Here is a 25,323-nt window from a genome sequence, read left to right as displayed (position 1 = left end):
AATGCCCAGGTTTTGGAATGGAACGTCCAAGCTCTTATATGTGTAATGATCAGGTGTCCACATAGTATACCATAATCAGTAAAGTTCAGTTAACAAATTAACATATTTCATTAAAATGGCCAGTTTAGGTTATCCCTACAAATTACCAACTTAACCTTGTATTCAGCACTCAGAATAAATGACACAAGCTAAGGTTTGAGCAAGGGGCTAATAATTAACAATCAAACCCAGATGACAGGCCAGGTTTATAACCTAAATGACAGCAGGGATCACAAATCAGGATTCCAAGCCACCAAAAGAAAGTGTTGGCTGAGGGAAATCTTCAGAATACAAAGTAGAAACAGATTTACCATGTCAAAGCCAAATAAACCCTGCGTTTACCTTATCTGGAAGTACACAGGCAAATTCCATCTGTTGTTAAAACTGTGGTAAGAGGCATGAGCACGCAACCTCTTCACACTTGCTTGGGACCCACATTGGCGTTCAAAATTCCTCAGAAAATCCATGCTAACAGTGTATTTCTGGGGAAATATAGGAGGAAAAAAAAAAGTTGTGTAGATGTGAAACAAACAACATTACATTAACATGTTAAACCTTATATGAGATTTTAGTAACTGGGTTTACAAACACTTTATCAAATTTTAAATCAAACTCTCTGTACTAAAATAATAAAAACAGACACAAAATTAAAAAGGGGTCAGAAAGCAGGAAGAGGTCAATTGCAAGTAAAATGCACCAAATCAAAAACCTGTGAATGATGTCAGAAGCCTTTCAAACCCATTTGATATGCAAGCAGAATCAAAAGCAAAAGAAATTTACCATCAATACAGGACTTTATACTATTTATGTACTCTGTGGGGTGCACAATAATCCACTAGATGGCAGCCACATTCCCTTTGTTGATTAATTGGCGATAGAAGCGGGATTTTTTTTTTAACAATCACAATTAAGGTAAGATAAGTGATGTTAATAAGGAAACAAAAAGGTTGGAGCTTGCAGTGGTGACTACTTTACAACATACACAGGGACCATGGGGAACAAAAGTTACCACCCTGCAGAAGGAAGGTCAGCGACAGCAGAAATTCAGACATGATTTGAGGATCTACAGCTGAGTGATGCACAAATAAGGCAGATTTGTGTTAACAGTTGGGGTACTTGAATGCATTTTTAAGATTCAACTCCTGAGTTTACTGTCACTTTAATGATCTCATGATCATACCAATGCATAATGGCCATTTGAGAGCATAATTCATGAAGCTATTGAATAGCTAGGAGGAGTTACTCATATTCAGTTTGCCTCTTTCATGCTTTTTGTAAACCAGTTGTCCTTTCTTTTCAAAATATGCACCTCACCATTCATGAAAGAATATTCCTCCTTAAGTTGTAGGAAGACTGCTGAGTTATGACCTTCAGAGCTTGCTCCCCTATGTTCATGGGTTGTTTTGCCTCCCTGGTGTACATTTCTTTGTATTCTCTACACTTGACTGTTCATACCAGGTTACTTAGCTTTTGTTGGAGAGTTAGGTCTTGTGTATATACTGTACAATCTTCTAATTGTGCTGTTGAGCTTGAATAACACCTGCAGTTTTGAATTTAGAGGCAGCACATTCTCTACATTCTGCATTGACGAATAACTTTTATATGTAGAAAGGTGCTTTCTTTTCCCAAGGCACGTATTTCAAAAGGACAACAGTCAGAATACGTTTTTTAAAAAACAAAACAAATGCCAGATTGTGGCCCCCAGTAAATTGAACAAAAACTCTCAAAGAACAACAGATTATTAAATAGAGCTATGTCTAGATTGAAAATATTTCAGGGGGAAAAGTGCATGCCCATAGCATTCGCCAGTTTATAAGTTGTTCCAATACCTACATGATTTACTGTCTGTCTATGTAGATTAATATTATATGTAGGCAGGACCATAAGAGTGTAACATACTTGATTCAGAAAAAAAGAAAAAAGGATCCATAGATCACAGCCAATGTAGAAACATAATAATAGAACATAATTACGATTCCACTAGCCTTAGATGACATGTCTGTGCTGCAACTAATACTAGTTCCCCAGGGTATATAAGTAAGGAAGTTGGGATCAGTACAGTCCTGTAAACATTGCGTTTCTGTTCCCTTGTCAACATTAATGCACCATTTCCTTAAAGCAACTAAAATGAAGCTGAGCTGAGGGGTGTGTGTGTGTGTGTGTGTATTTATTTATTTTTAAACCGAGTTACTTAAATGTTTAAAGGTTTTGCAATACTTTTGGCCAATTACCAGAAAATAAAGGTTTCTCTGCAAACATGACATACTGTTTACTGATTGATCGTGTACACTGTTTTATTATTTTTCCATTCCGTCACATATTCAAAAGTTAAAGCCTTAGATATAAGCTGTGAGCAAGTAAAAAATACCTGATGAAATATTTCAGGATTTCCTGGGTTAAATAGCGATGGCAACTTTCCCTCTAATCCACGTGCAATTTCTGGCCAAACAGAATTGACTAAGAAGTCATATCCCGGTACCATATCAGCTTTTTCACTAACAAAAAAAAAACAAAACACCAAAACAAGGGAATACTTAATTTGCTCAAGTTTGTAAAGTTTCACACATTCTGACACATATTCTAAGGGTGTTTCATCATCTAGCAGAAAAAACATCTAGAATTACAATTTATTTTTTTTTGGCTGGAGAAGAGCTGAAACCCGTCATATTTTTTTAATGGTCTGTTTCCCTGCTTGGAGGATTCACCCCATTTGCCTGGTGAAGAGAGAAATGGGGAAAAACATTTTTTTTTAATAGCCACCACCAGAAGAAGAGGTAAGGGAAAATCTTTTAATGGGGGCACCTGTTGCATTGACGGCTGTCTGGGAAGGAATTTCCCCTCATATGGAAATAAGTGAAAATCTCTTCAAAGAAGAACTGAAGGAAAATTTTTCTAAAAGTACAGCAAACAGCCCAAAAAACTGAAAAGGGTTTTTAACCATTCCTTGGCTTTGGATACACGTTAGAGTAACAATATTGGTCGTTATGCTAGCATTAGTCTAACCTATATCAGCCATAAAGTTTATCCCAGTAGAATTCTTTGGTACACAGGACCTTTAGGTACCACCCCCAGTCACTTAACTGTCAAATAAAAGACTTTGCTGCACATTGAGGCTCCAGTATTTGAATTGTTGGAGCCAAGGAGCATAGGAATTTCCAAATGCTCCTCAGGTCCATTTAGTGGCCATAATGCAGTGTCAATCTAAAAGTTGGAGGTATAAATACACCCTGTAGTCAAAACCACAGCCTAGAGCAGGGTTAGCCAAACTCTGGCCCTCCAGCTGTGGTGAAACTACAAATCCCATGATGCATCTCTCGGGGAGTCATGTCTGTGGCTGTGAGAATCTTGCAATGCCTCATGGGATTTGTAGTTCCACCACAGCTGGAGGGCCAGAGTTTGGCTACCCCTGGCCTAGAGGAAGCAATCTACCAAAACATAATTACTGTAAAAGAAAGGCATCAGTAAGAGAAGCAAACAGTAACTCTGAAACAGCTGAAAAAGATCTGCAGTTCACACGAAGGTTTCAATAATCTAAGCTTTAGGAAAGTATGAGAACAAAACATTTGCTTAAAAAAAAACCATATCAAATTCTTATTGATCTCTGCTAAAAAGATATCTGGGAGACACAGGAAACATTGGGGACTTTGGTCTGATACGTACAAAACCAAACTTTTTAGCATTAGTGAAGTATCGGAAATTCATCTGTTATCACCCTGAGACTGTTCTGCACCAAGATGAAACATGCCGGTGGTAACATTATATTGAATGATGCATTGAATCAGCAGACACATGCAAACTGGTCAGGTTTAAAGAAGAACTCCAGGAATAAAGAAAATAAAAAAAGTACCTTTCTATTAGGTCTTCCCCCACATTAAACAGGTTAATTCCCCTTTTTTGGGGGGAGGTGGGCACTTAACCCTTTCCCTGCCAAGGACGCATGGCATACGGAGGAACAAAAGTGTTCCCGGCTGGCCAAGGACTTATACCGTACGGACCTGTCATTTACAGTTCTGCTATAAGCTCATGATCGCTTTAGTGACCATGAGCTTATACTAGAACTGTTCCCCGGACTGTCCCCTTCGAATTAATAGCGCTCATCAGCGGCTTGCAAGACTTGAAGGGTCTGTGACAGCGGGGATCCAATGAAAATTGGCCGGCGGGGGGTGCGCAATCCAGGATGGCCGAGCGGTGTTCTGATCGGAGCTGTTGTCATCCTGTGAGTTTTCGGATGACAGCGGCTCCTAATTAAATATAGGCCTGTATCATTTTATCACAACACAAACACCAACACAGCGTAAAAACAATTTTTAACATATGTCACTTATTTACAGTTTTGCGTACCTTCATTTTTTTTTTACCGGTTCGCAAAAAAGCGCAATTACAAATTTGCAAATATTTGTTCTTTAACAACTCAATACAGTTTTATCTTTTAGATTGTCAGAAAATAATTATTTTTGTGCACGGACCTGGTAAAACTTGAAAAATGTGGAAAGACCAGGTGGCAGCCTTTAAAATATGGCAGACAGAGGCCTGATGCTGAAATACCAACAAGTACTCACAACCCTAGTGAAATCAGACATGAAAAGGGGGGGGGGAGTGGCCTGATACCCGAGGCTATAAGCTTGCACAATCTGTCTGAGCCACATCAAAATGAGGCCCATACAAAATGATAAGATAATCTGTCTTGTGGCATGCATAAGTGGCAGATAGATATACTCAAACAGCTTGAACAACACCTATACAGTTTTTTTTTGAGGAGGAGCAGGTGGTCAACACTGTCAAAAGCAGCAGAAAAGTCTAATAGCAAGAGTAAGGAGTAGTGGCCATTGTTTTTAGCTGTTAGTAATTAGTGAGTATTAGGAGGGCGGTTTCAGTGGGGTGTAGAGGGCAAAAGCCGGACTGTAAGGGGTCCAGAAAGTTATCAGCGAGGTGGAGGCTAAGGCGGATGTACATAAGGCGTTCTAGGAGTTTGGAGATGAATGGGAGTAAGGAGATTGGTCTGAGATTGTTGAGGTTGGTAGGGTCCAGTGAGGCTTTCTTGGGTATTGGAGTGACTAGTGCATGTTTTAGAGGGGAGGGAAAGATGCCAGTAGAGAGTGAAAGATTAAAAATGTGAGTAAGAGTGTAGGATAGAGTAAGAAGGTGACCGAAGTAGTGTTGAGGGAACTGGGTCCAGGAGGCAAGTGGTGAGGAGGGTGTCAGAGAAAAGCTTTTGTAACCTCCTCTGTGGCGACAGCAATGATCTGCAGTGGCTTTATTTGGGATGGTGGCCTGCTAAAATAGTGCATTTGCCTGCCTGCAGAGGTGAGAAGAGAAAGTTGGAGAAAGGGGGGTTATTCAAAGTGCAGATCAGAGGGCACTTCGTTTGAGCAGAATTTATGGTTAGAAAGACATGAAGCAGGCATGTAAATAAAGCTATCCCTTAAAACATCAGACATAAACAGACTCTGATAATAATTACAATAAAAAACAAAAACAGAGCGCCTCCATAGTGTAAAGCAGGGCTCAAAATTTCCACTCGCCCCCTCGCAATTGGCGAGTGAAAATTGCGTGGGGCGAGTGGATGGGGCACAGAAGATGGGACCATGGGAGACACGGCCCCGGCCAGCGGAGGCTCCAGCAAGATGCTTCGGTGGCTGGAGGAAGAAGAGGCATGTCCTGAAAGCAGGCTGGGGAGCTGCAGGTAAGAGGAGCAGCATGTGTGCAGGGAAAGGGACCCTCCACAGCCCACCTTAGAGTCTCTGTGCATTATTTTATTGGGTGCAAAAACTGGTTTGGTATTTAGAAGTGGTATCATTCTTTTTCTTATTATTGGTCTTTTTTAGGGGAGGGGGCACTAGGTGTTTTTCAAAAGCCTCATTGATGACACTTTGATTATACCCCTTATCACGGAATTTTTCCTTCAAGATCTCTCCTTGTTTGGCATAATCTGAATCCTGGGTACAGGTCCTTCTAAGTCTTCAAAATTGCCCGTCTGGTACATTTTTTTATCCATCTGGGGTGATGGCTACTTCTTGCATGTAAGTAGGAGTTACCTGCAGAAGGCTTAAATTGCGTCTTTGAAACTATTTCCCCTCTTGGATCCACACTTAACTCCAAATCAAGGAATACTAGAAGGTTCTTATCTACCACATATGTAAAATCCAGTTGGAAGGGATTTTTTCTACAATACTCTACAAATTCCAATAAGGTGGTCTCGGTACCTTCCCAAATAATAATAATAATATTGTCGATGTAACGAGCAAACAGGACAAGGTGCTTGCCAAATGGATTATTTGTCCAAATATATTGGTGTTCCCTCCATGCCATGACGGTTGGAGAAAATAGTCAATATAGCTGGCCAGATTGTACGTAAGACTATCCATGCCAGCTATAATCGGCCTGCCCGGGGGCAAAGTTGGATTTTTGTGGTTTTTAGGTATATGATAGAAATACGGTACACAAGGGTGACCAACGGATAGGAACTGAAATTGATATGGAGAGTACACCAGTGTCCTTAGCTTCCTTAAGTAGGATATTGAGTTGTCCCTTATATTCGATTGTGGGATCACTAGCTAGTTTGACATAAGTGGACAACAGTCTGTGTGCCTCTCTTACATAGTCTTTGCGGTCCTGAATTACCAGGCATCCTCCCTTATCTGCTTGTTTTATTACCAAATCGTGATTTTTCCTGAGATCTTGTAACGCTTTCACTTCTTCTGGACTCAAGATTTGGGCCTAAAATGTGTGTGGGAAATATCTGGGTCATAACAATTGGCGGCCTCTAGATTAAACTCCTCACCATCGCATAGTTCCCCCAAAAGGGCCAGATTTGGGTCTTCAAATGTAGTTTCGATCTCTGGACAATTATTAACCAGTGTAGGGGGGGGTTTTTTTCATCTTTAATAAGAAAATGGCGATGTAGCGTCAATTTCCTAGTAAACCTGTGCAAATCTATAAATAACTCAAAATCATTGGGCCCAGATGATGGGGCAAAGCTTAACCCTTTTTGGAGGATGGCAATCTCACTCTGCTGAAGTAAATGACTTGAAAGGTTAAAAATCTTAATGGTACTATAAGTGGTGCTGGTTGTGATAGTTAAAAGCTTGTTCTTCCTTTTTTGTTTAACCTGTTGTCCTGCTCTGCATCCTCTCCTTCTCTCCCGGGTGTTCTTTTTATTTTCACTTTTGGTGTCCTGGGATCCGACAAAAAATTAATATTTGGGTGAATATCGTTCACTCCCCCCTCTAATGTATTAGAGGCTGCTGGACCATTGTGTTTCGGTTTAGTTCCAACTCTTTCCCATTCTACTAGACCTTCCCCTTGTTTTGTACCCTGGGGATGAAGATGACTCTGGAAAGGTATGGATGAATCTTCAACTACAGAATTTTGTGAAAGAATGGTAGAAAGGTTTCGGGATCTAGATTCCATAGAATAAGAATTCTGTGCTAGTCCCTCTTTCTGATGGATGTAGATCTCTGACCTTTTTCCCGCCCGACCTTCTATAACCGGAGTCCGATCATGGAAAACAGGCTTTTTGGGACCTCTGGGTCTATGGAATAGGGAATCCCTAGGGGGATCATTTTTGGTAATAGGGGTCCGAATATACCATGGATGACTGGTTGTGCGGCCCCTTTTAGCAAAGTGTCCCCGCAAATCTGTGGGTTTTGGACCATATATCTGACTGGGAGGGAATTTGCCCCAGCCACACGAGGGGACTCATACGCAAGCATACACATCCAGAGTAACATGCATACACGCAATGTGTTGAACTTGATGGACCCGTGTCTTTATTCAGCCTCAAATACTATGTAACTCAGTTCTATCTAATTCGCATGCCATGGGCCATGCTCAATTTAACCACCCTATGTATGTGATTATCTTAGTAAAAAGTTTCACCCTGTAATAAGGGTATGCCAGGTGTGCACTCAGCTTTAGGTGATGGTCCATGCAAATGCCAGGGCACAAAGAACAAATAATTACATTTAAATAATCATGCAAAACCAAATACTGTATGTTTGCGTTTCATAAAATTTACTTAAAAATTTACCTTGAAATGGCTCCACCTGTCACCTCCCTCAGAAGTCGACAATGATGAGGAACAAACTCCAGAAGTTTATTATACATAACCTGTAATCCGTTGGGATGGGACTGCACATACTGCTCCACTATAACCTGTAAATATTAATAAAAGCTTTAATTTTTTTTGAGTGGTTGCATGTTTATTCAGTATCAAATACATGTAAACTTACTATGCTGTAGGCATTTAGGACTGTAAGGGCTTGTTCACACCATATACAGCGTGTTCCTGTGCGGTTAGCTGCTTGAACACACTGAATCGCATCCCCGGCCGGCTTCCTGCATTCAGGGGCAGGAGGGGGCATAGGGGTGCATTCAAGTCAATGGCACCCCAGCCACGCTTGATCATCCGCACCAGAACGCGTGGCACATCAATGCCTGCATTCTGGTGAAGTGCAATCTGAACAAATAGTGCATGCAGCATTTGTTCGGATCGCACTGGACCGAAACGCAGGCATTGTTGTGCCACGCATTCTGGTGCGGCCGATCACACTGTGGGCGGGGGGCGTGGTTGGGGTGCCATTGACTTCAATGCACCACCAAGCCCCCTCCCGCCTCCGAAAGCAGGATGGCGGCTGGCATGCGATACAGTGCATTCCAGCAGCTAACCGCGCTGGAAAACGCTATATATGGTTTGAACAAGCCCTCAAACAGCAAATATATTAAAGCTGTGGCAATTTACACCTAAGGGCCCAGTCGCACCATATCCAGTGTGTTCTGGTATGATTCATGGCTGGAACACACTGGATCGCAGAAATCAAGCTTGGGCCACGTTCTGGTGCGGGAGGGGGCGTGTGGTGCCATTTATGTCAATCACCCGCACCAGAACGCGAGGTACAGGAATGCCCTCCGTTCTGATGCAGTGTGATCGGAAAAAAATGCTGCATATACAATTTTTTCGATCTCACTGCACTAGAACGGAGGGCATACCTGTACCTCCTGTTCTGGTGCAGGCGATCACACTGCTTGTCTGCGGTGCCATTGACATGAATGGCACCACCACGCCCCCTCCCGCCCCAGAACGTGGCCCGGCTTGATCTATGCAATCCAGTGCGTTCCGGCCATGAATCATGCCGAAATGCACTGGATATGGTGTAACTGGGCCCTTTAGGCTTTGGCTGCATTTTAACAGGGAAGAAATATGGGCACTGTAAAATTTCTGGCAATTAGCCAAAAGTGCCATCTTTGGCAGAAATGTTTCGGTGCATCCCTAGTTTCTCCACAGAAATGAACTGTAAAGGCTCTGAATCAGACATCATGATAGGGTTAAAGGGTTCTCTGGGAGATCAGAACTAGGGTCTACCTTAGTGCAAAACCATCCTTGTCTGTCACACAAACGGAAATAAAATCAGAATTGGAAATAAGAAGCCTAGGGATTTTAAGCTTAGTCAGCTGAGTTATAGAAGCTGCCGATAAGGATGATCCCATAGAAACAGGGTCCCAGAATCCATACTACAGGCATTGGATTCCTCTAAGAATATGGGTAATCTGCTCCCTGAAAGAGAAGGGGAGAATGGAATTGTTACCCACTGCAGCAGGACTGTCCTCTGAAAATCTCTATAAAAATATGTTACGCTAGTTGGTGATAAGCAACTAACCCCGAGTGAGGCATGGCCATGCATATGCACAAATTCAGAAAGCAGGAGCTGGTGAGGATGGTAGGCAGCTGGAAGTGACCAGGACACTGTAGACAGACAGTGGAAATGAGCAGTGATACACAATGCTCTTTAACAGCGTTAGCTGCAGGGAATGGTTCCTTCTGAGCTGAAGAGCAGGAAAGGAACAAGGAGTGCATGCACTATTCCTAGCAGATGACAGCACGGTGCACAGTGCAGATCGCACTTCAATCGCTTATTGCTGGGCTTCAGGAGCCCAGCAGTGACAGCTGTGGGACCGGAAGTGATATAATCTGCATCGCTTCCGACCCCATAGTGCAGGGAGGACGTTCGCCGATGATCTCCCCAGCTTCCCGCCGACACCTGAGATGCCTGTCCCGGCCCGTAGGAGGGGCAGTTTACCGGCCCAGAGAAGCGATCTGGCGACAGTCCCCGGCGGCTAAAATGTTTAAACGGGCCCGATGTCAGTGACGTACTATGCAAGTCACTGGTCGTGAAGGGGTTAAAGTCCCCTGCCCTCCACGTGCACGCACATATATACGCAAACACGCGACGGTGCGCCTACGTCCAAAAACAAAAATTGCGCTACACATGTTATATATTGCCACGAACGTCAGCATGAGAGCAATAATTCTAGAGCCATTAAATCAGTGTTAGCACTAAACTAATGAGCGGTAAAAGCTTTTAAATTGTCCCCTATGGTACATTTTGGGTATTGAAGTTTTTTGCAGCTTCACGGGCGAACACAAATTTTAAGGCTTGACATTTTTTATATCTAATTTACCTGACATGACCCTATCTTTTATATTTTACCAAAAAAATGGGTATTATATTCTGTTTCTGTGCACTAAAATTTATTTTAGTGTATATTACCCTAACAATACTGGTTTGATAAATACCGCAAATACTGTGAGACATAAAAAAATTGCAACTAGCATTTATTTATTCTACAGGGCCTCTGCTTTCAGAAACTATATAAAATTGTTTTAGGGTTTGAAGCGGTTTTCAAGCCAAACATTATTTTATCATCTGTGTTGGTTAATGTTTAAAAATGTAAAGTACAGCATTTTGGGCTTAAAAATAGGCAAGCAGAATACATATTATTGGGTACTCCACTGGGGAAGTCCGAAATGGAAAAAGATTTGGGGCTCAGTCGACCACAGACTCAACAGCAGCATGCGTCAAACAAAGCTAACAGAATACTGTCATGCATTAAAAAAGGAACGTACTGTAGAGCCAAAGCAATCATTGTGCCACTTTATAAATCACGGGTTCGGCCTCGTCTTGAGTATGCGGTTCAATTTTGTTCACCAATCCACAGAAAGTATGTCCTTGAGCTAGAGAGAGTGTCCAGAGAAGGGCAACAAAACTAACTAAGGGGCTGGAGGATCAGAGCTGTGAGACAAGGTTGCTAAATTTAAACTTTGTTCACGCTGGAAGTGAGGAGATAAAGAGGGGACATAATTTTCTTGTAGAAAATGTTCAGTGGCGATGGCAACATCAGCAGTAAACTTTTTACTGTAAACTCCCTGACAAAAACTAGAGGCCACCACTTAAAATTGGTGGAGAAAAGATTTAACCACAAAGAGCGTAGGGGGCTTTTCAGTGAGAGTGGTTACATTTTGGAACTCTCTGCCACAAGCACTGGTATCAGAGAATAGTGATTCATTAAAAAGTCAATTAGATACCGTCTTCAGAGACCATAACAAGGGTATGGGTACTCTTAAAAAAACTAGACCACACAGGGACTCATTCACACATGCATGCACAACACACAGACACACAAAGGTTGAACTTGATGGACCTGTGTCTTTATTCAACCACAAATACTATGTAACTATGCACTATCAGTGCTCAATTACCACATATTGGGCTATGTAATATATTTTTACATAGGTATAACTGCATAGGAATTAAACAGAAACTGGGTTACACCAGAGGCTTCTCCACTGCTCTGAAACTGGAGAGCACTCTGCAACTAACTGGCGCAGTATACACAAGACTGTATGGACCATAATGCAAAGCTAAGTGCTTACATGCTACAATATCAGGCTATATAGCCAACTTTTATAAAGACATACTTGCATAAGAAGAAAACAGAGACTGGGTGACATCAGAGGCTGTACCACTGCTCTGAAACTGGAGACTGCTCAGCGGCTAACTGACTGGTGCACACAGGTCTGAAAGACACAATGATGCAGAACTAAGTGCTCAACTACCAATTTTAGAGGTCTACTTACACAGTGAGTCCTCCGAGACTTGGTTACACCAGAGGCTGTACTACTGCTCTAAAACTGGAGAGGGCTCTGCAGCTAACAGTACGCGAAGGTCTGGAAAATGCCATAGGTAGTGCCCAGTGCCTAAAAGGACATCCCAAGTGTTTTGGCCCAACCATGTGACAACTCACAGAGTGACAGACAGGATCACACCAAAGGTAGTGCCGTGGCTCTGAACCTGATGAGTGCTCTGTGGATAGATAATGCAATACACTAATATCTGGAAGCGTTCACATTCCAGGGAGCGCAGAAGTTAAATTGATTCTGGGAGACAGTGCAAGCATATATGTCTTGATTGAAAAGAAAAAAAACATCAACAAAAGTGCCATGAATGCTGGTAGAAGAGAAAGAAAACTGGAAAAAAATAGGCAAAGTTTTTCTCCAGCAGAGCTGAGGAAAAAGCTTTGAACCTCCTAGGACACTAGTAAATAACTAAGGCATGATGGTTGGAGGCAAGGCTTATATGAGGACTGGCTTAATTGTTTTTCAGTGTCTAAACCTCCTGAAGGCAGATTTATAACCCAATCATAGAATAACTGCTGATCCTGTGGCCTTTACTGATATATATATAATTTTTAATGACTTTGTGCAGTTATAAACCATACTGTTGTATTATGGGCTGGATACAGGCCTACCTCATCAATGTACGGTTTTACCAAAATCTGTCCAACAAGAGCTTCTGCATCTTTTGTTTTGTCAATTGTAGCATATGTCCGCAAACAGTGACGAATTATATCCACATTTGAGGTCTGAAGTCCTTCCAAAAGGAGACTTTCCAAGGAGCTCTGTAACATTGCTGTTATTCCAGCAATACGCTATAAAATAGAAAAAAAACTGCCGTCATCAAATTATTATATTTTAAGTGTAACGCATCTAATCAAAATGCAGGACATGGTTTTAAAAATGAGCTGTGGAAATTACTTACCATAAACTATTTATATTTTCCTGAAGTTAAAGCAAAGAAAGAGCAGGAAATACCCAACAGTATCCAAATACTATGATAAATAAGAGCTTTAATTGAATTGACTGCTATGGACAATAAGAATTTTGCCTTAGAGAACTATGGGGTCAGTGCTTTTCCCCATAGTTCTCCTAAGGGTCACGGGAGGACATAGCGTCCTCCCATGACCCAAAGCTCAGTAATCCCCGAGCTACAGCTCACAGTATATGGAGACCGCCACAGCCAGGACAGATCCTGACATTACTGTCGAGATCCAACCAGCTGAGTGATAAACAGCTGGCTCTGCCTATCTATTAGGTAGAGCCAGCTGTGCGTGCCGCCTCTCCCATCCGTTCCTCCAGTCAGCGCGGGAGGATCGGAGCGGTGGAATCCCTGCAGGGAGCCGTGAGTGACAATTACGGCTCTCTGCAGGGACATGATCGAGAAGTGAGCGAGCGACAGTATGTGTTTGCTCACTTCCCGATCTATTGAGCCGACGTGTGACAGTTTCATTGTCACACATCGGCTCAAACTATGAGGTTTGGTAAAAATAACTCTCACCTCATAGTTCTCCTTTAAGCATAGATATCATACATAGGGTCCTATAAGACCTGCTAGCAAGCAGTAGATGTATGCAAAAACTTCAACAGCGGTTTAAACTTACCCCGTCTTCACCGCGTGCTCCCGTCCGAAACCCAAAACTGCTCGGGCGGCCGCAAAGCATCTTGGGGCGGGCGCATGCACATTTCGGATTTTCGGCCGGGAGACGAGAAGAGAGGCAAGGTAAGTCTATGGACGCGTGCACCCGCATGCAGACAACGTGGGACAGCTAGTGCCTGCAAGCTCAGAGGAGTCAGCGCTGGATCGGAGAGCCGCCACACCGCTGGAGGGACAGATGAAAACATCGGGAAAGAAGATCGGATTAAGAGACATCATTTAAGGTAAGTGCTGACATGGGAAAAAAATTTGACTTGACTATCACTTTAAGTCTTTTTTTTTTGCTTATTTTACTACAACATACAGATTCACAACAAAGCCTTTGGAATATTTGATTAGGGAAAGCTGATTCACTTCTGCTGAAGTAGACATGCATGAGAGCTCAAATTCACATTTGTGCAGATGGAACTGGCAGTTAAAAGGTACATAGACACATGTATTCACATTAAGTCTTGCAAATGTTTTTATTCTGTCACTTGGCACATAAAGATACAAATACTTCTTAGAAGAAAAACCAATAAATTCCACTTTCCTGCATCCTTCCACCAGGCTATTGTATTCTGACAGCAGTAGGTGTGCCACTGTCAGAATACCTGAAACGTGACTACCGCTGATTGGCCAAGAATTTTCATACCAGCTCCTTCGACAAAAGTCAATTGAAAAACTGACTTTTGTTGAATGGAGGGGTGTCGACAAGGTTATACAGTGGTCGAATTTCGGTCAGCAGGACAAAATTCGATCAGTGTATGGCCAGCTTAAGGGTTCAGCCATGTGTAAAAGGATACAGACACTGCAACATTTCAAATGACACCAGTGAGCTTGCACCAAGTGGTTATAATGACCCTGCCATTCTTAAACCAGTTTTTAAAAAATGACATAGTGAAACAAGAAGCACGTTTCTCAGAACACACATGGTTATAAATCTGTGCACAGTTTTTAAACAAATTCTTGCAATGCATGTAGTTTACCTAGAGGGGAATTGTTTTTTCAACAAAACTAAAATTAATCTTTAAAGTACAACTGTGTCAGGAAAAGCTCATCAAACTTGAAGCATCTTTGACTGAATTAACACATCAACCAAGCCCATTTTCGTAGCAAACTCATGCATCAGCTTCAGTAGTTTCATGCTGCAACTAACTTTCCCTATGCAGTCAGATACTGTGCACAGAACAAAGCTACTGTCTGCAGTGGCTCCTTTATGATGCTTTACACTTCCTCCTGCCCTACACTCCTTCCGAGATCAGTGAGAGAAGATTACAAGCCTGGATGTCCTCAGGACTCTCCAAAAGGGTGGGGGTCTAAAAGTATTCTAATCCACTAATTTTACTTTGTTAGATTTGGTGCAGTTACACACTGGGGGACATAGCTGTCACTGATCAAGGTTTGATTGCGTTACTGCACCTTTATGCCTCATTTACATGGGCGCACATCCGTACAGTGTGCACGCCCGTGCAGAGACATGTGCAGCATGTAATTGCGTACAGCCGCCTGTACATTCCCATGAGAGGACACAGCTGCATGTGGCTAGATGTCAACCCAAACCTGCAAACCGTGTGCACTCGGCTTCTGTGGGGAGTGAGAGATGCGAGCAGTGAAGTACTCCCATCACATCGCTGTCTTTCCTCGCTACCTGACCATTAACAAAATGCCTTGCATTTTTCTCAAAGAATACAATGCATTCTGTGATTGGAGGAGCGATGATGACCCTCCACTCTCCCTCTGAAGGGGACTTGCTCCTCTGATTACCACATCCCCTGCACCGAAAGGGTGCCCAGTGAGGATGATGATGGATGATGGATGAGGAGGAGGAGGAGGAGACCTGATTCCAGAGCTGGATTCCTGAACCACCAAGCCAGGGACAACCTGGTCTTTGGTATCAAACAAATTAGGAAGGGGGGGGAATAAAGGGAGTTACCGGACTTGTCTCACAACGACTGGATGTTCTGTTGTAGAGTTCTGGAGCAAAACTGGTTAATTGTGACTGCCTCAGAGAAGGCGACCATCAGGACCAAGACTCATGAAAAAGCGGATAGTCAGACAACTTCTGGACTGGAGAACTCAAATCTGAAAGTCTGAAGTTACTCCTGTGAAACAAACACTTTGGTTTGAGCTGCCTCCATGACTAGATCCAGATACTCTAAACAATGAGTCAGTTTCTGAGCCAAGTTCTGAAGGTTTAGAATCCATCCAAACTGTTGTAACGTCTGGACAGTCAAGGATAGAAAGTACAACAGAGCCCATGCTGACTGTTGCATCAACAGCAGGCAATTTAAATATCCCACAATAGGTATCCCACAATAGGTATACCACAAGAGCACAATAGGGCTGGTGTCTACTCCTTCGTGAACCCCAGAGGTGCAGATTAAAAAGGAGAACTATGGGGCATTGCAGGGGGGCGGAACCGACGAGGTGACCCCTAGTGTCACCTTTCCACTTCACTGGATTCAGCTGCTAAGGAAGCTGCATGTAAATACAGCAGGCAGTGGCTGGGAGCAATAACCAGCCTAATTTTGGATATTTGAAATTGCAATTGCAGGCTGGCTATGGCACCCGCCCACTGCCTGCTGTCAATCAGCAGAGGAGGGAACTGAAGGCGAATGTTCTCCATCATGTCCTCCTCTGTTGATTGATCAGATCACTTGTATAAAAACGAGCGGCAGCTCCATGCTATACATTTAGCTCTGCTTGTCCGGAGCACGGCTAAATGTACAAAAAAACTACTCGCCCGGAAGTGCTGGGGGATTTCAGAGTCACCGGCCACAGTGTCTTCTCCCCTCTCATGCCGGCTACAAGGTCTGTGAAGGGGACACAAACCGTTGCAGCCAGCACCAGCAGGGAGAAGAGACTGCAGCCAGTGACTCTGAAATCCCCAGCTGCAACCCCCTCATACCTCCGCTGCCAGCAACTAATCGAAAAATCAACTAATTGATGATGGGAATAGTTGACAACTATTCTCATTATCGATTTTAATCGACTCGTTGTTGCAGCTCTAGTAATAGCAAAAAAAGAAAAAAGCAGAGCTGCAGAAAAGACATGCATCCTCCTAGGATATGGGGATAGAGAAGTATGATGGGCTGCGTAATTAGAAAGCCCAGCACAGCCTCACTGTGTAAATTAGCCCACTTGGCTTAGCTTAGAGAGAGTAAGAGGGGTGCAAGCTCCAGGCCTGTCATTGTGGCTTTACTGCTTTGTGAGTCACAGCCATGGATAAAGCACACAACCAGTGAGAACCATTGTCTACCATAGTTGCGCCAAGTCAGTGAATCATTAGAGAGGGAAGCAAAGAGTCTGCATCTTAAAAAGCAAGTCACCTATGGTAGCTTCCATGGGTCTATAGTGACAAGTTGCCTCTGTGGTCTATGCTCATCCTGTTTAACACACACACTAATGTCATACTGGGTGGTAACAACACCTGAGGCTTCTAAATTTTCTAACTGTATATGCAATATGGATTAGAAGAAGATTCTGGATTTACTGATATAAAAGGTTTTCATCTATGAAACAAATAACGGTATACTTACTGGTCTCACTGTGTCCAAAAGAGGCATGCCTTTGCTCTGCACTGCATGAAACTGCAGCTGGTTAAATTCTGTTGCTATTCTTTCCAGGATCTGCCCAGTTAGCAATGTGCTAAGAAAAATAAAAATAACCACAATTATAGATGCAGCCTGTATGCTTAGAATACAATTAATTATTAATTAAAAAGAGAACTGAATTGCCTTTTTGGAGTCATGACAAATACAGGGACTGCGACTGCTGAGGTCCTCCTGAAAATGCTAGATACTTGACAGTTATACTGACGCACTGGCTTAAATGTTTTTCATTGAGTCACTGATCCCAAACATGTTTGCTGCTCAAGTCAGAGAAAAGCCTTTATCTACTTACTTAATCAAGGTAATTAATTTAAAAGAGTTAAAAGCATGCCAGCTAGGCAACCATCTTTTAAAAAAAATAAAAATTATGAGTAATGACAGCCTCCATACTTCTCTTCTGACATGTTTCCATTATAGTTTAAGGTCGTGGAGTGTATGCATGCTTGCTGGGAGGAACAGAGAGGAGTTTGGAAGAAGGAGTTCCATAGTCCAGCAGGCAGGACTGACAGCACTGCTTGGGATTTCAGTATAGAAAAGGCACCATTTTGTTAGCTCATAGAGAAAGTTAGGAGCACACTATATTTCTGGCAGATCAATGGGTAATCATCTGTGCTTAAAGTGGTTTTAACCCTTTCCCTGCCGCTGACATATGGTAGAACAGAACCACTTCCACCAGGTCAATATGCTTTACATCAGCTGCATTCTACCTTCGGCTATAAGCTCATAGTCACAGACAGATAACAGGAGGGTCCCCTGGACTTTTGAGTAAATGAATAGCTGCCATCTGCGGCTGACAAGCCAATGATCACAGCCACTGATTCTCTCTACCCACCTGCCCTATGCTACTACCTCTCTGCCCTAGTCACTGAACATGCCCCCTGGGTACCAACAATCTGCTCCCTTCTGTGTCCGCTGTTCTCGCTGCACCGTAGCAGGGAGGATTGAGAAGCAGACAGAGGATTCAGGATGGCAAGCAGAGGATTAGTAAATATCTGTCATATTTACCAATGATTTATTCCCTAAATAAAAAAAACAAAAAACAGGAATGATCAGTAATGATCACTCCAGTGTTCGTTCATAACAGAATAGAGAGTAAATGTTTACTATATCCTCATTTTGAAAATGGATAGGAAGCACTCTGTACAGAGCACTTACTGTTCATCTATAACAAAAAGATAATAAACATGCTATTCCCTGAATGAACAGAGCACTTCCTGTTCAGCAAATCCCTGGGCTGCTTTCTCTATCTAAATAAATAAAATGACTAACACCCTTCAACCCCTCTAACATCCAGTTGCATTTCTGAGACAGGAAGTTAAGGGAAGTTAAGGGAAGTTTCCCCAATGAAACAGACAAAAAAAAATTAGCAGGGGTTTAAACTAGGGATGTCGCGATACTTGCATCGGAATCAGAACCGATACAGGGCATTTTGACAAGGTTGTATTTGGTTGGGGGTGTGCAGTGCTGGCATTTGTTGCTTTATACACTTTTATTCACGGATATAGTGGATTTGCTGTGAATTATAATAAAGTCTGCGGTATATGAATTCTCTGGATAGTGCGGTCTGTTCGTATACTGCTGCATTCCAAGGTGGAGAGACACCTATTAGACCAGCACCTGAGGAGTCCTGATGCTCGCTAATTGGAGCGGTGAGATTTCCTCTGGCTCTACATTTTGACAAGTACTTGTACTTGTCAAAATGCCCCAATACATAGCGCCGATGCTTGCACTTTTTTTTTACGTTCAGGCTGCTGTGCCGGGGAACAGCGGCGAGTCAGCGCTGGTCCGGTGGGAGGAGCTCCAGGTGGAGCTTGACATGCGCTGCACCTCTGGGCAGTCGCCGGCCAGCTAATTAGGACCCCACCTGGAGCTCCTCCCACCGGACCAGTGTTGACTCCCCGTTGCTCTCCCGCACAGCGCCGACTACGACCTCACCAGCGAGGCACATCGTGAGGTACCAGCCATCATCGAGCAGTAAGTGAGGGCCTGGGGTCCCTATTATTAGCAGAGGATAATTGTTAATCTATTGTCTGCAGTGTATTAGCAGTATGTACTCTATATGTGCTACATATAGAGTACACTGCAGCAATAGATTTATAATGATCCCCTAATATGAATGGACTAAATGATCCATAGTACATAACATGTAGTTGTACTATGGGTTAAATGATCCGTTCATGTTAGCAGGGGAAAAATGTACGCTATATGTAGTACATATATACAGTACACATTTCCAATACACTGCAGTAATAGATTTACAATTATCCTCTGCTAATATTAATAGGTTAAAAGATCCATAGTACAACTACATGTTATGTACTATAGATCATTTAACCCATTCATGTTAGCTGAGGATAATTGTAAATCTATTTCTGCAGTGCACGCCATATGTAGTACATAGTACATGTACGTTACACACGTTCAGTACACTGCAGCAATAGATTTACAATTCTCCCCTGCTAATATGAATAAGTTAAAAGATCCATAGTACAATATGTAGTTGTACTACGGATCATTTAACCTATTCATGTTAGCAGGGGAGAATTGTTATTCTATTGCTGCAGACTACTATGTACTGGACGTGTGTGCTGTATATGTACTATGGCCCATGATTTCACCTATTCATGTTAGCAGGGCAGAATTGCGAGCGCCTCCCACAAGCTGAGCACCGAGACGTGATGCATCGATCCCGCCCAGCGCCGCCTACAAGAGGCACCGCGTGAGGCACAGCATAAGGCAACAGGGATCGGAGTGAAATGTGAGTGAAATGTGAGTGAGAGAAGCTGGGACAAGGCTGGCTGTAAATCTATTGCTACAATGTACTGGAAGTGTGTACTGTATATGTAGTACACACATCCATTACACTACAGCAATAGAGTTACAATTTCTCCCCTGCTAACATCAATAGGTTAAATCATGATCCATGTAGTCTTACTATGGATCATTTAACCGATTCATGTTAGCAGGGGAGAATTGTAACTCTATTACTGCAGTGTACTGGAAGTGTTACCAGGTTAAATGATCCATAGTACACACTTCCAGTACACTGCAGTAATAGAGTTACATATCTCCCCTGCTAACATGAATAGGTCAAATGATCCCAGAGGCAGATGCATGATCGGATTTGTAGTTTTTCACGACAGCTGTGTGAAAGCAAATACAAATGTTTTATTGTTCTAAAACAGTCTTAAATTACATTTCTTAATAATCCTAAAGAAATTGGCCTAAAATCATTAGTCTGTATTGTGTTTTTTTTTAAATGTCACCTGTCCCTTTAAGAAAAGGTATCGGTAATTGGTATCTGCAAGTACATGAGGGGAAGTACTTGGTCTTGAAAAAGTGGTATCGGGACATCCCTAGTTTTAACCCTTCTCTACTCCAAAAACTCAATCCAAAACTAAATAAATAAATGCGACTACCATTAGCACATTTGGAATCAACTGGGATAAGAATAAATTGCTATTTTACCTTTTTATGAAGTGCATATCATTGCATACTAGGCATTCTCTGATTGGACTATCATGGCACTGCCCCTCGTCCAGAGAACCCCTAGTATTTATTGATAACAATTCTAGGTGTTCTCTGAATGGCCGCTGTGCCGAGATAGCAACTCTCTGAGGGGAATTTATCAAAACTGGAGCAGCTGTGTATGGCAACCAATCAGCTTCTCTCTTCAGTTAAAATTTGAAAATGAAAGATAAATGCAGATTGGTGGTTGCCATGCACAGCTGCTCCAGTTTTGATAAATTCCACTCTGTTTTCACAGCAGAGAAGTTGCTCAGCACAGGGACAGTACAGGACCCAGATAACTGTAAAGCTCTGTAGTAGCTGCAGCTAGCCATGGCCCAACCAGGTATAAAATATGTATACTTACATCGGGCCAAGCTGGACCAATGTGAGTATACATAAATATTTATTCCTGGTGTTCAGCTTTAAATAATAGTGTACTCCAACTTTGTTTCAACAGTTTTCTCACTCAAAACTTTTTAATTTGAGAAAACTTCTGGCAAAAACAGTAGGTCAATCACATGATCAGGAAGTTATAGTCTCAGGGCATTCTGTACAAAATTGTAATGGTCATTTTTATGCAACTAATATTTCAATCCAATTTTTAATGCAACCAACTTTTCAATTCAATGGTTTTAATCTATTTTTTGAAGTCAAACAATTGTTCTCTTCAAGATATATAGTAAATTCATCTTAAATCAATACCTAAAAGGTTATTAGGGAAAATACTTATAAAAGTGAAAGTAATTGCTTCAGAACTAAAATGATTGCTCCATATCTGACCCTTTAGAAAACTACTCGAATATTTGTAGCCCATCTATTTGCATTCATTTTCAGAAAAGCAAAATTGGTAGAAAAAGTGAAAAACAAACAAAAACCCAATTACAGTTCAAATGACTGCTTTGTTGGGTACCTGGTACTCCACCCTAATGACACTGCTTCATTTTAACCATAAATATTGTGTCAAAATCATCAATGCATCTTTCCCTCTAAACATAAGAAAAAAGGAAATATAAAATGAAAGCATATGGCTCACACCTGTTCAGCTCTGTGTTTGTTTTGCAATTCTGGGACAGCAAAATGTTTTCAATTTTTTCAACTGAATGAATTACACGTATCATCCTCAACACACACATCTGGAAAAAAAAAAAAAGTCAGCTGTATTTGAATTCCAACATTTATTCCCTCCAACAGGAGGGAATAAACCTGAAGCGCAAGAAAGGCGAGCGGGAAATAAAACAGTCAACAAAAAGTACAGTTACATTGTAAACTAGTCTCAGGTTCTTTTTAAAACAGAATTGATCATATGAACAAAACTAGTAAACCATTGTCAGCATGGTGGGAAGGGAAATGCAGAGTTAGAACTTACCGGTAACTCTATTTCCAATAGCTTTCCAGGACAGCATCATGAGATGGAATCTCCTCCCCAAATCACAGGAAACACGTCACCACTAACCTTCAAAAGGTCCACATCTCCTCCAGTCCCTCAGTCATCACGACAACCAAAGGCAGAACTGGAAGAAAAAAAAAAAAGCAAAAACAGACACCACCAAAAAAACTTAAAAACAACAAGCATTAATGGGTGGACAGCCGCTGTCCTGGAAGACTATAGGAAATAGAGTTAACAGTAAGTTCTAACTCTGGATTTCCCATTAACATCTTCCAGGACAGGATCACGAGAAGATAAAGAACAACCCAATTTTTGGGTGGGACCACAGCTTGAAGTACCTTACAACCAAACACTTGATCACCTGCAGAATTGTGATGCAAGCGATAATGTTGTACGAAGGTTGAGAAGCTTGACCAGGTGGCAGATTTGCAAATTTGTTCCGGGGTAGCACTAGCTGTTTCAGGCCAAAAAGTTGCTAAGGCTCTAGTTGAATGTGCATTTATAAAAAGGAAGGAGAAGTCATTATCAGAACAGTGTTCTTCCACAATAGCTTGTTTTAGCCACCTGGCTAAGGAGGATTTAGAAGCTTCCTTACCTGTGGATTTACCAGAATATAGCACAAACAATGCATCTTATTTTCTAAATTCCTTAGATACCTGAAGGTAATGTAGAAGTCAACGTCTAACATCTAAACAGCTAAATGATAATTCTTTAACATTAGCAGGATTAGCACAAAAAGTAGGCAGGATAATTTCCTGCGACCTGTGGAAGGTAGAAGATACCTTTGGCAAAAAGGCAGGATCTGTCTTAAGTATTATACGATCCTAAAAAAAAACTAACAAAAATGGCTCCGATAGATAGAGCTCGAAGCTCACTTATCCTATGAGCCGAATTTATAGCCATCAGAAAAATTGTTTTTGGAGTAAGATCTCTGAGGGAGGACTCCTTTAAGGGTTCAAAACGGAGGACCTGTCAGCTGAGGACACTGAGGATATCAGGGGTGTGGAATTCCTATCACCCGACGCCCGGGACATGCAGTTTTGGGCGCCGGGCGAGTAGTTTTTATGTACATTTAGCCCGGCTCCGGACAAGCAGAGCTGAATGTACATTGTGGAGCCGCCGCTCATTTAGTACAAGTGATCTAATTGGATCACTTGTATCAAATTTAGCAGCGCCGATAGTGTCTGCCCGCACCCCCGCCGTGGTTTTCGGGGTCCCCTGCTCTCCTGGGGGACCCGAGACCACGGTACAACAGCTCAGCCATAGAGCAGACGAAGAACGTCTGCTTTATGCTGGGTTCACACCTAGGCGTACCGAATATGCGCGCTTGCCGCCACGCGTTACCGCGTTTCACAGCAAAAACCGCACGACAGACGCACGTTTCCGAGGGCTAGCCGGCTGTATCCTAATGGATACGCACGGCAAATACGCCCCAAAGAAGCTTCTGTACTTCTTTGGGCGTAGGGCCTTTTGCAGTGCGTTCCTACGCGCAGGTGGGAACCATGCCCATAGGCAGTCATTGGTTTTCACATGTTGAGCGTTTTACAGCTCGTAGGAACGCGCTGTAAAACGCCCAGGTGTGAACCAGGCCTTACGGGCTGTTTTTTCTCTGAGACCGCGGCGCTGTAATCACAGCGCCACCTGTCTCGGGTGTCAGGAACTGCACAGAACATCCGGTTTGTGTTGGAGAGCAGGTTCCATAAAGAGAACCTGTCACCTCCAATCTATCACAGGGGGGAATGTAATCCCCTATGTCATAGGAACAACATTAAGTGGAAAAAGTAAATACAAAATGTAAAAAGTTATATAAAAAAGTAAAAATAAAATATATAAAAATGAAAAAAAGTAAAAAAAAATTAAAACCAGCCCCGCTACCCCTGCCATCTGCATGCAAATAAACGCATGCGTAGGAGATTCTGCATGTGCTTTGAGATTGCCGCCGCCATTCCATGGTGGTAGCCAGGCAGCAGAATTCTCTTACACACACACAATGTGCATTAAAGGGTAAGTTCATTTTCCCAGGTAATATGGAAAAATAAAATTACCCGATTAAATCTGGCCCCGTCTCTCCCAAACCGCCACCCCCCTGGCTATACTTACCTTTCGGCGAACAATCCCTCCCCTCCGCCAGCATGGGTGTACTATCTGTACCCCGTACTGCTGTCCAGCGCAGTCCTCCCCTATGCATTTTGAATTTCGCTCGCAAATTGCAAGCACTCATTGGTCAACATGGTCAGATGACTGCGCTGACCAGTGAGAAGCTCTATTTAGCACAGTCAAATATGTTTTGATTAGAGGTGCACCGATACTAGTATCAGTGCGATACAGAGTATTTGGGCAAGTACTCATACTCACCCAAATGTTCCGATACCTTCCCCGATATTGGAATTTAAGTTGAGATGAAACTTTCCTCTGACTGGTAGTGTTGTAGGGGAACATGGAGCCAGCTTCCCGTGCAATCAGGAAGCCGTGCGGCAAGTAATGACCCACCTCCTGGTTTTCCGATTGGCCGGGAAGCCGGCTCTTTGGCCAGGAAGCCGGCTTTCCAGCAATCAGCATCGAGCCAGCTTCCCGGTCAATCAGGTCATTACTCGCCGTCCGGCTTCCTGATTGGCCGGGATGCAGGTTTCCCGGCCAATCACAATCAAGCAGGCCAAACATGGAGCAGGCTTCCGTGGCAATCAGGAAACCGGGTGGGATGTCATTGTTCACTGCCCAGCTTCCCGATTACCAGGGAAGCCTGCTCTATGCCAGCGGAAGCACCGGTCGTAGTATTCAGTGTCGGCGAGATCCGAAAGCAAAATATCAGTACTTGTACCCGATACTAAAAAAAACTGGTATTGATGCATCCCTGGTTTTGATTAATACTTTTTTTATATTGGGACAAGTAGATTATTTTTTTTTATTATTTCCACACCCCTGTATCTATCTATATCTATATCTCTATATCTATATCTCTATATCTCTATCTCTATATCTCTATCTCTATATCTCTATCTCTATATCTCTATCTCTATATCTCTATCTCTATATCTCTATATCTCTATCTCTATCTCTATATCTCTATCTCTATATCTCTATCTCTATATCTCTATCTCTATATCTCTATCTCTATCTCTATATCTATATCTCTATCTCTATATCTCTCTCTATATCTCTATCTCTATATCTCTATATCTATATCTCT

At 42.5% G+C, this 25,323-nt stretch overlaps 1 protein-coding gene across 1 annotated transcript in view; it reads right to left on the bottom strand.

Moving 5' to 3' along the window:
• The window catches only part of COG2 (component of oligomeric golgi complex 2), a gene marked incomplete at its 5' end in the record, with an annotated part of 124,154 nt that extends 102,272 nt beyond the window's left edge, over window positions 1–21,882 (bottom strand). Inside the window, 6 exons of the mRNA XM_018573383.1 lie at window positions 382–521; window positions 2,408–2,534; window positions 8,069–8,193; window positions 12,625–12,804; window positions 17,168–17,276; window positions 21,785–21,882. Of these exons, the coding sequence (XP_018428885.1) occupies window positions 382–521; window positions 2,408–2,534; window positions 8,069–8,193; window positions 12,625–12,804; window positions 17,168–17,276; window positions 21,785–21,882 (779 nt within the window). The remainder of the gene's footprint in view (window positions 1–381; window positions 522–2,407; window positions 2,535–8,068; window positions 8,194–12,624; window positions 12,805–17,167; window positions 17,277–21,784) is intronic.
• Window positions 21,883–25,323: the final 3,441 nt, after the last annotated feature.

The sequence above is a fragment of the Nanorana parkeri genome, unplaced genomic scaffold (genome assembly GCF_000935625.1).
Source record: "Nanorana parkeri isolate BGI_ZX_2015 unplaced genomic scaffold, ASM93562v1 scaffold2356, whole genome shotgun sequence".
Classification (NCBI taxonomy): domain Eukaryota; kingdom Metazoa; phylum Chordata; class Amphibia; order Anura; family Dicroglossidae; genus Nanorana; species Nanorana parkeri.
This window is presented reverse-complemented; position numbering and strand designations above follow the sequence as displayed.